At 37.0% G+C, this 17916-nt stretch overlaps 3 protein-coding genes and 1 non-coding gene across 4 annotated transcripts; 2 read left to right on the top strand and 2 right to left on the bottom strand.

Moving 5' to 3' along the window:
• The first annotated feature begins 61 nt into the window (after positions 1 to 61).
• Positions 62 to 135, top strand: TRNAV-AAC. The gene has a single exon. It is a non-coding gene; the product is annotated as a tRNA-Val (tRNA).
• Positions 136 to 5719: 5584 nt separating this feature from the next.
• On the top strand, positions 5720 to 7941 carry LOC106435982 (probable sugar phosphate/phosphate translocator At1g12500). The gene is made up of 2 exons (XM_013876926.3): positions 5720 to 6618; positions 7171 to 7941. The coding sequence occupies exons 1-2, from the start codon at positions 5947 to 5949 to the stop codon at positions 7582 to 7584; spliced, it is 1086 nt and encodes a 361-aa protein (XP_013732380.1). The 5' UTR covers positions 5720 to 5946; the 3' UTR covers positions 7585 to 7941.
• Positions 7942 to 8968: 1027 nt separating this feature from the next.
• On the bottom strand, positions 8969 to 15497 carry LOC106435980 (vacuolar sorting protein 18). Its single transcript, XM_013876923.3, has 24 exons — positions 15364 to 15497; positions 14947 to 15132; positions 14652 to 14864; positions 14437 to 14576; positions 14147 to 14242; positions 13766 to 13833; positions 13583 to 13684; positions 13321 to 13465; positions 13057 to 13200; positions 12819 to 12938; positions 12611 to 12667; positions 12471 to 12530; positions 12209 to 12316; positions 11860 to 12002; positions 11568 to 11646; positions 11406 to 11468; positions 11192 to 11322; positions 11006 to 11111; positions 10632 to 10820; positions 10198 to 10425; positions 9940 to 10095; positions 9661 to 9822; positions 9367 to 9483; positions 8969 to 9280 (listed from the first exon to the last, which is right to left on the bottom strand). The coding sequence occupies exons 2-24, from the start codon at positions 15107 to 15109 to the stop codon at positions 9104 to 9106; spliced, it is 2967 nt and encodes a 988-aa protein (XP_013732377.1). The 5' UTR covers positions 15110 to 15132; positions 15364 to 15497; the 3' UTR covers positions 8969 to 9103.
• A 169-nt stretch (positions 15498 to 15666) lies between these two features.
• LOC125591701 (transmembrane protein 64-like) lies at positions 15667 to 17485 on the bottom strand. The gene is made up of 4 exons (XM_048766369.1): positions 17028 to 17485; positions 16430 to 16666; positions 16135 to 16352; positions 15667 to 16051 (listed from the first exon to the last, which is right to left on the bottom strand). Exons 1-4 carry the CDS (start codon positions 17274 to 17276, stop codon positions 15865 to 15867), a joined length of 891 nt encoding a protein of 296 aa, XP_048622326.1. The 5' UTR covers positions 17277 to 17485; the 3' UTR covers positions 15667 to 15864.
• Positions 17486 to 17916: the final 431 nt, after the last annotated feature.

Genomic DNA, 17916 nt, shown 5'->3' with positions numbered 1-17916 from the left:
GCCGAACTAAACGCGTTGTAGTTTGTATTCTAGAAAATGGTTGTTAGAATTTTGTACAAGAGGTTTCGTGGTGTAGTTGGTTATCACGTCAGTCTAACACACTGAAGGTCTCCGGTTCGAACCCGGGCGAAGCCATTGTTATTAGAATAATTTTTCTTTTCTATATTGACCAAATGTTCTGGATAATGTTTTGCTGCTGACTGTTTTACGGCCCCATGCAAATAGCTTTAGTCCCACTATTATTAGGCCCACCAAAGTTGGGTTGCACATGGAAACAAATGGTTACTATAGCAGTCTACCCCCACATGATTTATTATTGTAGATAAACATAAGAAGTATTTAAAATACCAAAGAACATGTGATGTGCTATAGACAAAAATAAATCATTGTATAACAAAAAAATATAAGTGCAAGATGCAAACACAATAGTACTGCAGAAAATAAATCAAGGAAACAAAATAACTACAAGCTACACTTAAGCTTTATTAGAAACCGTCTTGTACACTCTATTACAAGATCTGCTTAATCAGCTTTACACAGTCTGTTACACCCTAACAACTGCTACTGAAAGATTCCTAAGCTACCCATTTGTGTCTCTCTTCCGTCAAGTACTTAGCCATTGTTTCAACACGACCCAGAACACTTCCAAGAGCTTATCTCTCTCTATAAAATCAGCCTATGTGTCTTTGTCTCTATATAGACGACCCCATAGTTATCTTATAGTTATTCTCCATGTTCCTGAAACCCTAGTCTCCAAGGCAACATGTATTGACATCTTCCATAACAATAAGTGCAACTTTCCTTTTCTTGGAATGCACTTATTCCTCTTTTTTTAAGTCATAAACTTGCTCTTCAAGTTTATTCATCTTTCTTTATCTCCAAGATACTCTCTTGCTCTCCAAGTCTACACGACTCCAGCTCAGTACCTTGACTCCACATGGTCTTCACCACTCACCACGATAGGGGTGTGGGCACTTTCTCATTCTTGAGATTCAACCACTTGTTGAGCATCACGTGATAATCCTCAGAGTCTGTATCAACATCTGAATCCGAGGATTCACTGGATTCCTCCTTGCGTGCACTAAATGCAACAAGGTTCTTCATCACCTTTCCATCTTCTTCAAACTCAGACGACTGCAATGGAACACCTTTTTCCTTCTTTGAGTTTGGACATTCACGTAGTGTGTATCCAACACCTCTGCACTCAGAACACTTTATATGACCAACACCTTCACACTCATAGCATCTAAGACATTCTCTTCTTCTGCTATTGCCACGATCACCCCCCTGGCGACCATACTGATTCCTCCCACCAGAAGAATTCATCATCTTACCCAGATTCCTAGACAACATCCCCATGGCATCTTCAACATTCAGAGATCTACCTCCATCTTTATCAGAAGCAAGAGCTATACTCCTTGATGCACCACCTGACATAGAGACTGAACTACTGTCTGTGTCTATCTCTTCTGCCTTCAGCATACCCACAAGCTTGTCAAACATGAGCTCATTCGTGTTTGTGGTCATATTCAAGACCGCCTTGTGAGCTCCAAACTTTGTAGGAAGACAACGTAGTAAATTCTTTACCAGCTTCTTCTCCTTGTACTTCTTCCCAAGTACAAATGCTTCATGCGCCATACCACTGAGTTTGGCACTAAAGCTCGCCACATAATCATTATCAGACCACCTGAGATTCTCAAACTGCGACCCAAGATGATCTAGACGTGTCCTCTTGACACTCTCATCTCCTTCAAACAAATTCAGTAGGATCTCCCACGCCTCTTTAGCCGAAGTACTCCCCTGAATCAGCTGGAACTATTCTGCTTCAACCGCTCCAAAAATCACCGACAACGCCTTTGCATTAAACTTAGATGCATTGCGTTCTGCCTCTGACCAATCCTCTTTTGGCTTAGGCTTCTTCCCATCTCATGTGACTATGGTAGGCTCCTCCCAACCAATCTCCACAGCTGTCCACACATCTTCATTGGTTCCTCGAATCATCTGCTTCATGCGAGCTTCCAATGACCATACTGGTCTGCATTCAACATGATCACCTTCTGCACCGAAACAATCGTGTTCATCTTCACCTTCAGGATTACACCGATAACTTAGGTTCCCCGCTCTGATACCACTTGTAAGTGTAAGATGCAAACACAATAGTACTGTATAAGATATATCAAGGAGACAAAACAACTATAAGCAACACTTAAGCTTTATTAGAAATCGCCTTGTACACTCTATTACAAGATCTGCTTAATCAGCTTTACACAGTCTCTTGCACCCTAACAATTGCTACTGAAAGATTCCTAAGCTACCCACTTGTGTCTCTTTTCCGTCAAGTACTTCAGCCACTGCTTCAACACGACCCAGAACACTTCCAAAAGCTTATCTCTCTCTATAAGATCAGCATATGTGTCTCTGTCTCTATACAGACGACCCCATAGCTATCTTATAGTTATTCTCCACATTCCCGAAACCCTAGTCTTTAAGGCAACATGTATGGACATCTTCCATAACAATAAGTACAACTTTCATTTTTTTGAAATGCACTTATTCCTCTTTCTTAAGTCATAAACTTGCTCCTCAAGTTTATTCATCTTTTCTTATCTCCAAGATACTCTCTTGCTCTCCAAGTCTACACGACTCCAGCTCAGCACCTTGACTCCACATGGTCTTCACCACTCACCACGATAGGGGTGTGGGCACTTTACCCGATATCCAAAGCCGCACCTGATCCAAAAAGCACAAACCGAAATCCGAACCGAAGTAGCAAAATATCTGAACGGGTATTGAATTAGGAGAAATTGGATTTCCGAACCCGAACGGATAATATCTGAACCCGAATGGATATCCGAAGATAACCGAACATATGTATAGTTAATTTTATATTTCTAGTTTACATCTCTCATTTTATATAAAATATTTATATTGATACTACACATACTTTAAGTTCATATGATATACAAATTTTATATTTCTAGTTTACATCTCTCATTTTATAAAAAATATTTATATTGATACTGCACATACTTTAAGTTCATATGATATACATACAATTACAGAGAAATGATTTGATACTCAATTAAAATGCATGTCAAGCTTTTTATTTCAAGAATTAAGAAAAAATTACATCCAAAATTTAAAAACAATAACCAAATTAATGTCTTTTTAGTTTCAAAATGTTATGTCCAAATCTATTAACCATTTAATCTATTAAAAATATAAAAAAATTCGTTAAGTGAAAGTTATATATTTAAATACAAGAAAATTGAGAAATAAAAAATTTAATTATTTTTTTTAAAATCTAAATATCTGAACCCGATCCGAAATAACTGAATCTGAACTAAAAATACTCGAACCCGACCCGAAGTACAGAAATACCCGAACGGATTCTACACCTCTATACCGAAATACCTGAAAATCCGAAATACCCGATCCGAACCCGAATGGGTACCCGAACCTACACCACAATGTCTGCTTCAACAACTACGTCAGCGACTACTTCAGGGCAGAGACATCTTGCATCTTCGTAAACAATCTTACATTGGCAGAAATAAATTATTTTATTCTTTTGTTTCCCTTTTTTTTTTTGTTACCGATTCATTACATCATTATTTTCTTTTGGGTAAAGATTAAAGCATACTCCAGAAAATAAAAGGATTATTGTAAATATAAACGTAGTAACGTAGGCATCCATCATTTTAAGTTCGTTACAAAGCGACGTGGCGTAATCATTTATCATCATTCATTGGATTTTGTCTCGAGGTACTGAGGTAGTTTACAAAAGGACTACAAAATGCAAAAGTTTGATGGTCCTTCTAAGTAAAGATCGCTCCTTCATACACTCGTGTTCGGGATCGATACTCGTACGTACGTATTGGTGTATTAATACTAAACACTTTGATTATGTTGTATGTTTCTATCGTTGACAAATATGTACGTATATTCATAGATAACTGTTTTTAGGAGTCTATGTATTATCTATTATATTTAACATGATTACCAAAAAAAAAAGTATTATCTTATTATGTAAGAACTCTCCATATTAAAAACAACGCTTGCGTGCGATAAGAAAATAGGACCTACGAGAAAATGATTTATCGATAGATACACATCTTGAAATTGGACATATAAAATCATATCGTATAATACAAAGGCTAAAATCATGTTTTTCTCCTTTATGTGTTGTTGGTGTAAATCTCTTTTCTGTGTTTCAAACTTCATATTGTATTTATTCCTTTTCAAAGTGGGACATTTTCTCTCTTTTTTGTCACTGGAAAATTAATTTATCATCTTGTAATTGATTAAGACATTTACAAGAGTTTTTTATAGAGTTTTTCACTCATAAAGAACTGAAAAATAGAAAGAAAAAAAGTGATCAATAAAAAAAATTCTGCCAGTCACTTAAAATAACACTACCAAAATGTTGTATGGTTTAATTGTTTAAAATAAAATATGATTGTACAGTTAAAATACTTATCTTTTAGAAAACACTCATTCATTGACTTAAAAATAAAGATATATATTCTCACAAATTTCTACTCCACACCATTTTACTTTTACTTTCTATCACATGAGTGCATATATTGGTCGAATCCACTTGGATGCAAGTTGTTGTTTCCTTTTTCCTTCTGAAAAAGTGATATTTGTAACTATTAAAGCCATCTTACAAAATCGCATGCATGAACCGTTGGCAAAATGACAAGTGAAGAACCCAAAACAACCAATGGAACGCAATAAAGAAAATATTTTACAGAAATCAAGCATTAAATTTTGCGAAGAATATTACATGCTATTGGCCAAGACTTCTTTTCTAGAACTCTGATCTTTTTTTTCAAGTCACACTTTTTTGTTTCTTACCATAATTGGTATTCAACTTTTAGTGACTCGGCAGTAACTAGATAAACTACTTGAAGGTGATGTCAAAAAAAAGATAAACTACTTGAAGGTATCTTGTGGCAGTGGCACATGCCATGATGCACACATATAACTAGATCACACATTTAGTCTTTTTTAATGGCAAACTAAACGCGTGATTAATGCTAATGCGAACGAAAAATCGCGTTATTACTTCACAGATCTGATTTGTTTTTGGTATATGTGACAACCCTTTTTTTGTTAAAGGTTAACAACTTTATTACAATGTACCATGGTCAAATGTTAATTATTTTTAATATATGATCAAAATTAAACATATACATAGACACAAGCACGTTGACCAAAACTTGTTTATTACAGTATAATATAGATGAATGATTCATATACTAGACTGATAAACCCACAACAACATTTATAGAATGCAAGTTTTTTTTTTTTTTTGAAACACTATAGAATGCAAGTTTACACTTGAAAGATAACAAAAAGAATACTTCATGGAATCGTAGGATTATGTAAAAAATAATCTTAGGATTAATTATAAGACAAATCATCTAATTTGCTTCTCAGTTGCTATACGGTAACAACCTCACATGTTCATCGACCAAGTTTTGTTCATATTATGAGATTTCTAGTTTCATCACCCGTATTATTGGCAATAATTAAAACAAAATTTGAAAAGAGAGACAAAGAACGGCTAATAATTAGTGGGCTCGTAATTATTAATTAGGATGCGTCATTAAAGGGGAATTTTAATTAGGCTGCGTCGTAGAGGATTGCTTCCGTTGGATCTCAAACATGGACCTACTACCGACACTTCTGACTCATGCTTGAACTCCGAACACAAGACTTCGAATCTTAAAATTAATTTCGTTAGATTTTTTTCTTCTTTTAATTTAAAATAAAAGTATTCCCTCCAACTATCAGATCCAACGGCTGATATCACTCAACACGTTTAACGCTAAATCTGAATCTCCACTGTTCGATATACATTCATCCTCTTCCTCTTTCTTCTACTCGCTACCACACTCTCAGATCTCAGACAAGAAAAAAAAACTCTCTCTAACCAAAATGGTGGAAGCTCAATCATGGACGACGCGGCGGATGAGCAACCCGAGGTTCGACGCCGCCGCCACCACCACACCAACAGTCATCGACATCCCCGGAACACCTCCACACTCCTCCGCTTCCTCCAATGGAAAACCTTTCTTCCTCTCGTCACCAACAGTATCGCCCTCCGTCCTCACGGCGGCGATAATCGCCGCCTGGTTCGGCTCCAACATAGGAGTCCTCCTCCTGAACAAGTACCTCCTCTTCTACTACGGCTTCCGCTACCCGATCTTCTTGACCATGACGCACATGCTCTCCTGCGCCGCCTACAGCTCCGCCGTCATCAACATCGCCGGAATCGTGCCGCGTCAGCACATCCTCTCCCGCCGTCAGTTTCTGAAGATTCTTGCACTCTCGGCGATCTTTTGCCTCTCCGTCGTGTGCGGCAACACTTCGCTCCGTTACATCCCTGTTTCTTTTAATCAAGCGATCGGAGCCACCACGCCGTTCTTCACCGCCGTCTTCTCTTTCCTCATTACCTGTAAAACAGAGTCCACTGAAGTTTACTTGGCTCTGCTTCCCGTCGTTTCCGGGATAGTTCTCGCTTCTAACTCCGAGCCTTCGTTTCATCTCTTTGGTTTCCTCATTTGCGTCGCTTCCACCGCCGGTAGAGCTCTTAAATCCGTCGTCCAGGTATGGTAGTTAACGATTAACCGGTTTAATTTGGTTGAATTTGCAATTTAGTATGAATTGAACCGGAATTTGTGTTCGAAATCGTTTTTTATTACGACAAATGTCCCAATGTCTGAATCTACTAATGTAGTTCTGATCTCACGTTGGTCGGAAGACTTCAACTACAGTTCGAATCCGGTTTGATCATTATTTAATTGGTTTGGTCGGTTTTACAGTTTAGTATGAATTGAATCGGAATTTTTTGGTCGAAGTCGGTTTTATTACAACAAATGTCTCGATGTCGGAATCTACTAGTTCAGATCTCACTTTGGTCGGAAGTTCAGTTGAGTTAGAATCTTGTTTGATTTGGTCGGAATTACAGTTTAGTATCAATTAAACCGAAGTTTGTGTCCTAATTGCGTTTGGTTTCCGTTATTACAACAAATGTCTCAATGTCTGAATCTACTAGTTTGGATCTCACTTTGGTCGGAAGTTCAATTCAGTTCGAATCCGGTTTGATATTTATTAAAATCGGTTTGGTTTGGCTTAAACCAAGTGTTGTGTACTTTGCAGGGGATTATTCTGACTTCGGAATCTGAGAAGCTACATTCGATGAATCTTCTGCTCTACATGGCTCCAATGGCAGCTTGTATCTTATTACCATTTACACTCTACATTGAAGGAAACGTATTAAGAATCCTAATCGAAAAGGCGAGGACCGATCCATTGATCATCTTCTTGCTCGCAGGGAATGCCACAGTGGCATATTTAGTAAATTTGACGAACTTCTTGGTGACTAAGCACACAAGTGCTCTCACCTTGCAGGTTTTAGGCAACGGAAAGGCTGCGGTGGCTGCCGGAGTCTCGGTTTTGATATTTAGGAATCCGGTGACGATGATGGGTGTTGCCGGATTTGGAGTCACGATTATGGGAGTGGTTCTCTACAGCGAAGCTAGGAAGAGATCCAAGTTGCTTAACCAGAAGTAAAATGTGAAAGTGGGGAAAGAAACTGGATTTAAACCGGTGAAGTAATTTCTTATTTTATGGTATTTTTCGGTTAAAGTATCTTGATTCTTTGAAATTCTGCTATTGTTTTGAACCGGTTTGAGAGGGGGAAATGTAACTGTAAATGGTTGGGAAAATATGAAATTAAAAAGGGTAATATATATAACAAAAGTGGAGAAGTAGGGGGCAGAATTAAAAGGAAAAAAAAAACATTGTATCTTTCTTTTATTTTTCTTTAAATTCTTCTCTTGTATTATTATTTCGTTTTATAGTTTGTATTACCAAAATTATCGAAACATAAAGTGGAAAAAGTTAAAAATAATAAATTTCTTTCTTCCATTAGGTGGAATCGCATTGTCATCTGGTTGGTTAAATTCGCACGTTATTTTACTTTGTTGTTTCTTTGCAACTTGCTCTTTCTTTTTCTTTAAAGAATATAAAATAATGTGTTGCAATTTTCAACATTTTTTATTCTTATAATGATTTGGAATTACAATTTTGATCTAAAAGCTGCTAGCTTAAGAGTTTGTTCTTTGTTAACAAAAAGTTTGATTTTTATTTTCTAAACTTTTTTAATACACATGTTTGCTATAATTGACGAAGCAACCTCTATTCGGCTGAACGAAACATGGCAACCAAAATTGAATCTGATTAAATAGGTCCTTGATGACGATGTTTTAGCTAATGTAGGGTTGAGTGTATCATTAGACTTACTTGCCAATGTGTGTTCGAATATAGTTAACGTTTTAAGGTGGTTACACTACTAGATATTTTAGGCTTCTATATAGTTAATACTTAATACTATTACTATCATCTTACATGCTTTATTTCATATAGAATGTAAATAAATCCAAGTTGTTGTGGTTTCGTTCTCATAATTGCATATATATATATATATATATATATATATATATATATAAATCTATCGGGTTAGTTGTAAAGCAAAACTTTGTCAAGAGTTTATGTTTGTATATTGTTTTCAGTAAAATATGAAAATAAGAGTAGAGACAGATAATGACAGCTTGTGAGTTTGTCATTTGGTCCAACCTATGTGAGGCTATCAATTGATTTATTATCACTTTTGTATTATTTTTATGTCTTTTTGATTCAAAGTTTTTTGTTTGCTGTTGGAATAAAGGGAAAAGTTAAATCAACGAGGGACCAAATTCATGAAAAATCTATTAAAAGAAGAAGAATATATGCTTATATTCTAATTTCGTTACATATGATTGGTTGCTCTACATATATCTTTTTCCAAAATGTATACCGACTTTACTTTCTGTGTAACTGTAACTAGTAATTAATTTTATTTACCAGTGCTTTAAGATTGATATAATAGTCAAGAAAACATATAGACACAAGTATGTGAACAAACTTACTGTATGTTATCTCAAGAAACACTTTTAATAGTAATATTACACTCAACCTCAAAATCACATTCACAGTCCAAGGCTAGCTCAAGAAGAGATTTCATGAAAAGGAAGTCACGGTGTTACATAAATCAAACAGGCAAAGAAATGGTCCTCTGGTTAGCTAAGTTGGTCTGTGGTCGGAGGTCCCATGAAGCAGAATGTTGCGTTTCCTCAGGTTTAATAAAAGGAAGAGTGATCTCATTGATCATTAGTTCTCCACAGAATGGGCATTCACTGGCGATAGCATCATCTAGCTCTGATCGAAGCTGCCTCACGGTAAGGAAAGTATGTCAAGACATTGATGTTAAGAGAATAAAGGGAACATAAAAAATGAAAAAAAAAATGTCACTACCTTGTCTGCAGTAGTTGTGCTAGTTATGGGTTCATCTGATCGATTACCATTTATATTCCTCGGCGGTTCGCTACCAAGCAATGTCAGCTGCTTCTGCAGATCGAGAATATGCTCCGCCTAGACAGATTTTTAGTATAACCAACCGAACAATGAACTGGCAATTGTTAACATTGGTTCACAAATCTCGAGACGTATATATTGCTGAAAGTAGCATCAAGCTAAAATTTGCAGTATCTAATACGCAGCGGTAAATAAGAGGGAACTTTTAACAAGAACTCATGGTTTATGACTTACTTGCTCTTCGTGTGCACAGCTTGTGACGTGTGTGATCAGGCACTGTGCATGGAAAGAATGTCCACAAGGAAAGACATAGAAAGGAGCCAGTGGTCCAGCTGAAAAATAACCATGGGCCATTCTGAAATCCCCGGTCATCGTCAAGATTTTACGTTTACAAACCTATATTACATTCAAATGTAAAAGATGTGCTGGTGATGTTGGTGCTTCCAAAAACTTTTTGAGATTGAATCGTATCCTTATATGATAAAAGGTTATTCAATCTAAGGATGATCTTACCCCGCATTCCTCTTCACGGTCGATCACAGCATATCTTTGAGTTAAGGCACTGATATCGTTTCTGATATTATCTGCACCACGTGTGGCATCATTCATCTCCTCTTTCAGTTGTTCTATTTGCTTGTTGTAATCCTCCAGAGACGAGCAAATCGCTTCCTGCACAAACGGTATTGAGCAAAATAACAAAAGCGGAATAGCAACTTTGTTGGCCCAAGACAGAGCGTTTGTGTGCTTGGAAGAGAGTACAAGTTTACTAACTTTGAAGTCATCAATTAACGCAAAGTCCGGAAAGAATGGCAAAATATCTTCAATCTTTAGAAGACCATCCGTTTCCTTGAGAAAGGCAATAGCTTTCCTTATGTTTTCCCTTTTGGCTCCTTTTTCCTGCTTGACGACATGCTTTGCAATCATCAGCCACAACTTCTTTCTCAAGTCTTCATCATCTTCAACCTTATCAGCTTCAGCCATAGCAAGCTCTGGGTCAATCTGTAAAAGAGAAAACACTTTTCAACCACTACCAGAAGAAAGCTCTAGTAAAAATGTTCAACCAAACCTAAAGAGACAAACTGGAACCATAAATGTAGTCAATTCAGTATCTTTCAGTAGCAGTTTTGTTTCAAAATATGTCAATGATCTAAAGATTAGAAGACAGAAATGAATAATACCACTTTTTGATAAAATATAATTATTACCTGAAGAGCAAGGGCTACTGCCTCTTCATGCATAGACATCATGCTGTATATATGGACACAGGCACGACTTCTCTTTTCCTTGAGACACAAGCGCAACGCATATTTGGGATCATAGAAAAATTCAGGACCGTTCTCTCGACCTTTCCCAAATTTGCATTGCAGGAAACGGAGGAGAGCACTGTCATCTTCCTAAATGGATATATAAAAAGAAAACCGTTATGTATCACTTTAACAACATCTTGTCATAATCTTACAAGTGAAAACGAAGTTAGTGAGTACTAAGTAGTATCCGTCGCTGTTACTTTTCGGATTAAGAACAGGCTTCTAAGAGTTTAATGACTAATCAAAGAAATATTCAAGGGAACCAATCAGACCTGCTTGGCATATAATGAGAGAAGTAAATTGTGAATCCCTGGATCTTCGTTATGCAATTGGTGGACGCAAAACTCGAGATATTTTATGACTTCATGTGTCTCGTTCCTGCATTTTAATTTGAGAAGTTATTGGTGAGACTAATAGCACAATGTGAATGTCCATTTAGTTAAGAAGTGGGCCATTACTTTGCATGAGGTTCGCTTGAGTAACGCATCATTGCAGTAATTAGTCTCCTTGGGTTAAGATTTTTACTGGCCATCCATGCTTCCACGGTTTCATACGCGTCAAGCATAATAAGCTCTGGCGCAAATTTATACTGAAATGTGTAAAATATGCTTTAGCTACAAGAAAGATTTGGAGACTACTTTAAAAAAAAAATTGGTGTTACTTTTTACACACCTGAAGCTCATCTGAAACTGAAGATTTTTGGAGCACCTCCAAAGCCTTCTTTGCTTCTCCTTGCTAATGGATAAAGAACAAACTCGGTAAACTGAACAAGCCTGAGTAAGACCTCGTATCTCTATCGATCATTAGGAATATAAAACTTATCACACCGTTCACCTGAATATAATGGTGAATAACGATTTCATACTGCTCCTTCAGGTTTGCAAAATATACCAACTCTTCAACCCGACCATAACTACAAGAAAAGCAGTAAAAATGAGAGAAAAAAAAAGAAGAAAGGTGATGTTTCATACTGCAAGCAAGATATCCTAAGAGATGTGCTTGGAACAGTCTTGTGCTTAGAACAGTGTTAAAGAAAATAGCTTATTCCAGAGAATAAAACACACATCATAATAAATGTCAAGTTTTCTTAGGTTGATATATTGCCTGGGAGGCTTATGGAAATTACCTCTCCAGAAGTTTCATGGTGGTTGCCTCATCTAATACATCCTTGCTGTCGCTCATGAAAGCACGGAATTCTTGAATGACTGAGTGATACTCTGAGTTACGATTTTCTATAGCAGTGTCATCTTCCAAAAGCAGACGATTTATCTAAAGGCACATTTAAGAACCACACGGAAATAAGATAGATAAGCTCAGAAAGAAACCAGAAAGTAAAATCAACAAGAGGAACTCTGACACTAGATCAAATGAAGTGTGAAGTATATAACATTTATTGAAGACTAGAAACCACAAAATATGTGTTTACTAAGAAGTGAGAACGGAGAATAAGTGGGGCACAGAAGTAAATGCTAAACCTTGTCCAGATATAGCTCTGTTGCCCATGTTGATATCATCGTAATTTGGCATTTATCGTCCTTTGAAAGAGTATCAAGCTTTCGCAACAGGAATGTTCTCAAAGCTTCCTGCAATCACATAACGAATAAAAAGCGGTGAATATTAAAGCCCACATACGATACACATTTTTTTCTCATGAGCAGCAAGTACAGAAATAAGATCTAATGTCTTGAGATGAGTTATATATAATATATACAAGCAAAGATAAATGTAAATGTTTACCAGTTCGTTTATACTAATAAACTTCAACGTGACCTCTTCGAAAGATATTACATAATTGACCTGCAAAGAAAAACATTTAACCACGTCAAATGAATCATATCCATGTTAGAGCAAAGTAAAACAAAGGAACTAGAGATTACTTTGGCATAGAATGATGCTGCTCGTAGATATTCCTTGTTGGCAAATGCAGCTTCTGCCTACAAGACAATGTGCCCAATTCACACGTAATCAAAACAAGCTAGATTCTCAGCAAACTATGATGATAAAAGGGACTTGCAGATATGACAGGTATGCATGAGAAACATCGTCCTAGTAACTTAACCAACGGTGATGGACATCAAAGATTACCTGAACTAAATAAACTTGGTCTCTCTGGAGAGGGTCACGACAGTTTGCTAAAGCTGCAGCATAATCTTTCAAGTCTAGGTGAACCTTCCACATATCTCTGCTTTCGTCAATCACAGAAACCTAGAGAAGACATCCAGGGCCCAAAATTGAGATGAGAAAGTGTAAGATATCATAAAAATTGACTCAAGTAGTTAACTAAGATCATTATAAACGATTAGAAGCCAAACACCAAACAGACCTGGAAGATCGAATTCTGATCATACGCGTAGAAAAGGCCAGCAGAGGCATCGCTGCAAAGTCCAATAATGCCCCTCGAAGCTGAATCAGCCGATATATCAAACTGGAGCTCTTCTATGATTTGTTCACTTATCCGATTCACAACCTACCACCACATTTAAGGAATGCAGAAACCAGAAAGTAAGCACACAAATACACAAAACATATATGTAGCCAGATCAAACTGCAACCAGAGATGTATAAAACTCATGTGTCCAAAACATACCTTAACCTTATTCCCAATAAGAAGCAAGAAATGGTACTCTGACAGTGCCATTGAACTAGGCTTGACTACCTCAGTGCCATCACTCAGTTTTGAATAGTCCAACAGCGCTTTGCTCTCCACAAAGTTCTCATCACCATTTGGATTACTACCAAACAAGTTTCAATCAAGTTACAGAATGATATAATGTAAGAAGATGAAAACAGGGTAAGTATACAAAGATCCCAGCATAAAATTCAGAGCGATGTAGGTAATCTATTTCTACCTGTGCTGAGCTCCAAAATTTAGGCCACCATGATAAATTCCTGTTCCTGAAAGCCATGCAAAATGCACCGCTCTTCGTTGCTTTATAAAGAAATGTAGTTCACTGAGAGACGACAAACATTATATGTTCAGCGAGCAGGGGTACGCTTTGTGATTTCTTTCATATAAGGTAATTAGCACTTGCCTGTTTGGTATTTCACCAGGAAGTTCCATAAAACGAACTGCACGTTCTTTATAGCTAGCAAAGACAGACTGGAAGTAAACACATGGGAATTAGAAATTGAATGAAAGAAAAGCTAATTCACATTTTTAGGAGATCATAGATATGGAATCAACACGATCTAACAATGAGAGGCTGGATCCAATCTTTTTCTGTGATATCTGAAGGGAATAATAATCAGATTTCACCTCTGAAGTCCAACCATAGTTTCTAATTCAATAACATCATGGACCTGACTCTTAATCTCTAACGCTACCATTTCAATTTCAATTCATGATTATAAATTGATTTTACTGTCATGGGAACACATGTTCGAAAATAAATGATAAAGAGAGTTTAGCTTACTTCTAATGTTCCAATCCCAGTGAAGGAATAGAGTCGAGTAGGAGTTACAGCCATCACATAGAACCTCATTCCACTGCTTATGTTGGCTGTTTCCATCTACACAAAAGACAGTGATTGGAATAATAAATCCAACGAAAGAAACATGGTTCGGTCAAAGTTCTCATCCGGGATAAAACTGCTTATCAAAATCACTGAACAGAGAAAAAGAACCACCACCAACTTAACCAATAAAATATCAACAAAAATTAGAATAGCCATAACAGCTTCAAGTCAAAGTAAAATGTTAGTGCCTGCAAATCCATGAAGGCCTCAGGAAGTTCTTCTAGTTCGAACAAAAACTTGATGTATTTCTCTCTCTTATCCTTCTCGTCGACAGCCATCTCAAATAGCTGCCCATCTTGAGTGCCAAGGATGATCTCCTTAGTTGAAACTGAATTCAGACCAAACAATATCAATATCCATGTGAAATGAAAAGAAGAAACAGAAGACTCATATAACACACAACCTTCTGTTATCTGTTGCTTGTTCCAAGCCACCGCGTTAACCAGCAAGCCTTTCAAACGGCTCAACACACGCGGCTTAGGCCATTTAGCATGAGTGTAAAAAGTTTCAGCTCCTCCAACACCAGTGACCGTAGCAATGCAATGGCTACCACCAGGATCAACAAAAACCTTGTGGATCGATTGCTCCCCAGTTCGACCAACAGAGAGATCAATATCTATAATCCAAACAGAAGATTAGTTTACATTTTAACACTGCAAAGAGAAACAAGATTGTATATGATGAAAATGAGGTATTACCATAAGAACTCCCAAGTCCGAAATCATGGCGGATGATCCACCCTCTGCTTGTTCCAAGAACAATGACATCGTTTCCAGAAGCCATACATGTAATCATGCCACGATTCTTCGTGGCATATCTCTCGAGTAGATCCACCGCAAACACTTGCCTTGCTTGATCCATTTCTTCCCCCTATTTAGTTAAAACTGCAGACAAAAGAGACTTATATAAGCTTTCAAAAGGTGGTTGTCATCCAGATTTTGAGCTTTTGACCATCATCGTATATCTATACCTCGGAGAAATATACAAAACAGAAAACGAAATTCACAGTTGAGAGAGATCAATTATGGTTCTCAATCGCAGAATCAACACATATATACTCAGGAATTTGCATTTCTTTAAGTTTCTACAATGCTCACAACAATCGGAATCGTTACCTCCGTCGGAGAAGACGCCGGTGCGGGATTCAGAAATCTGAAAGGCGAATCGTTCGTTACGAAACGGCACCGTCTCTCGAACGGCTTCCGGCGAATTTATTTTCGCTGACTCGTTAAAACAACGAAACGGTTGAGTTAACCAGCTTTAAACCAGACAAACCGGATAAATGGGTTAAATTGAACTAAAGCCGAGGGAAGACAATTCTATTCCTACAAGTATCCGGTTTTGTCTGGTTAGATTGGTTTTATTCCAGGATCATCTTGATTAAACTGGTAAATGACTAAATTAATAAGATAGTCGAATTAATGGGGAAAAAGATAGATGATCTAATGAGATATACATGAAAAAAGAAATTCAAAATTCAGTTGAGATATATACAAGAAAAAAACAGAGATATACATTTTCAAATTAATATAAGCAAAACAAAAAAAAAAAATATATATATATATATATATATGATGAGTTTCAAGATCCGTGTTAGAAGGTGATATGATGGCTCTTTAAACGTTTGGTAATGTCTCTACTTCATCTGATTGCATTGAGCTTAGCTTCTTCTTTGCATAGATAGTGCAGACTATAGTGGCGCTCGCAGTTACACAGAAACCAAGAACATTCACTACTATCTCCACAGCCGAAAGAGTGTGTCTCTTGTCTGATGCAACAGCTAGTGTTCTCAGCATTATTCCCCTGCCAAAAAACCATCAATTTAAAGATTCCGCAGAACATGACCTTAACATAGAAACAGGGATGTAGAGTGACAGGACATATACGTGTAGATTGAGACAAAGATCTCAGGAACCATTCCAACGAGAGAGCCTAAGATGTAAGGACCGTAGTGAACTCCAGTCGCCAATGCACAGTAGTTGTAAATCATGTAAGGGAATGGAGAGACACGAATTAACGCGACTGCTTGAAACTGATGAAACCAGGTTCCTTCACCTGCGGCTCGAAGTATGGCTGCTTTTTTCGGGTATTGCTTCAACCATTCCTGCAAGACAATAACCTTCATAAGTATCCAAACCAAATAGCACATAAGATCCAAGTACTTAGGATGATGATGCTTACTTGCATCTTGTAGAGGAAGAGATGTCCGATCAAGAAAGGAAGAGTAACACCGATTGACGCTGCTGCTAAAATCAATAAAAACCCTTTCCCATAACCAAAGGTAAGACCAGCCATCCACATGGAAGGAGAGGAAGGGAGAAGAATGGTTGGGAACAAAGCAACCGAGGCAAAGAGGAGAAGACCGAGCACCGGGATGCTGAATGTGCTTCTCACCCAATTTATAAATGGAATCAGCTCCTGAAAAATAGGCACAGCAACATAAGAAAAAAAGATAAACTTTCACATTGCTGATCTCAAGAAATGCAATGATTGATCAATCATTAAGCAACATAATGGTTAAAAAACACTAGCAAACACATCAAAAAGTTAACACAATCAAACATTGTAGATGAAGAACAATAGACAGAGCTGAGACGATTCACATATTGTAGATTTGAGTGAAAGCTTCAAACTTTAGTGACTGGGCTCATAGATCATCTATCCAATACCTTCTATACACCGTCAAAATTTAGTTTTGAATCCCTAAAACCTAAAACAAGCTCAATCTAAACACACAAGAACCCTAATTTTCAACCAAAAATTAAAAAAAAAAACGAACCTTTTCGATCAAAAACGGAGCAACCCATTTGATAATTACAAATGCTAATACACCAACACAAGCGACGAGGGCAATCAATTTAACCCAGAACCAAACAGACCCTGACGAACATCCCGACGATTCCGCCTGAGATCCTTGTTCTTCTTCGTCCGACCCTCCTCTTAATTTCACATAATCTCCCTTTTCGGAATCCTCCATTCTCAGTTTCAGCTCAGGCACCGTCTTGTCGACGCCATCGCTGTACGTCATTGATCGAACGACGATCAAATTGAGAGAGAGAGAGCTAATGGGTTTTAGATTCGAAGAAGAAAAAAAAAAGAATCTGAATTATTGTTTAAATGATTAGAACGGTGTCGTATTCTGCGAGATGAATGAGTTGGTAAGTTGTTTACTAGCTGTTGCTCGCGAAGCGCCGATATTAAGGCGCGTTGTTGAGTCGCTTGCTTTTTATATTTGCCTAGAGATATGTCGTCACCACAAGTTCATGTATGTGTTTTTAGATTTTTGTTTTGCTTCTTGATAATGATTGTATCAAATAAGTGGCACAAAATCAGATGGTATTTAGATTTTTAGGGTTTATGATCTACAAGATAAAGATGGAAAGTAATGGGTCGACGTGATTAATAATGACATTCTGATTTTATAAAGTTAGCATACTTTTATGAAAATGAAAGGGATATTTTTGTTGTTGAATCTATACCATTAAAAGGGAAGGAATCCTAAAAAATCTAATTAAACAAAGTTGTTAGACCATTTCATTAGACTTAACTATTTATTTGGTCTTACCTTATATTTCTCTAACTATATAAATATTTTACGTAATTTAAATGAACTAATTTATTATTCTCCCATAATTTATTATATAATTTTCTAACAATAAATCCTCATG

Source organism: Brassica napus, chromosome C8, assembly GCF_020379485.1.
Source record: "Brassica napus cultivar Da-Ae chromosome C8, Da-Ae, whole genome shotgun sequence".
NCBI classification, from domain to species: Eukaryota; Viridiplantae; Streptophyta; class Magnoliopsida; order Brassicales; family Brassicaceae; genus Brassica; species Brassica napus.
This window is presented reverse-complemented; position numbering and strand designations above follow the sequence as displayed.

Bases quoted from the DNA above. Each gene is read 5' to 3' on its own strand.
- LOC106435982 (XM_013876926.3), top strand. From the start codon at position 5,947: ATGGTGGAAGCTCAATCATGGACGACGCGGCGGATGAGCAACCCGAGG. The intron at 6,619-7,170 runs GTATGGTAGTTA...TGTACTTTGCAG, and splicing joins CTCTTAAATCCGTCGTCCAG to GGGATTATTCTGACTTCGGA.
- LOC106435980 (XM_013876923.3), bottom strand. From the start codon at position 15,109: ATGGATCAAGCAAGGCAAGTGTTTGCGGTGGATCTACTCGAGAGATAT. The intron at 12,531-12,610 runs GTAATCTCTAGT...TTTTCTTTGCAG, and splicing joins CAGCATCATTCTATGCCAAA to GTCAATTATGTAATATCTTT. The intron at 9,823-9,939 runs GTAAGATCATCC...AATGTAATATAG, and splicing joins ACCGTGAAGAGGAATGCGGG to GTTTGTAAACGTAAAATCTT.
- LOC125591701 (XM_048766369.1), bottom strand. From the start codon at position 17,276: ATGACGTACAGCGATGGCGTCGACAAGACGGTGCCTGAGCTGAAACTG. The intron at 16,667-17,027 runs GTTCGTTTTTTT...CCTATTTTTCAG, and splicing joins CTCCGTTTTTGATCGAAAAG to GAGCTGATTCCATTTATAAA. The intron at 16,052-16,134 runs GTATATGTCCTG...GTTTTTTGGCAG, and splicing joins ATCTTTGTCTCAATCTACAC to GGGAATAATGCTGAGAACAC.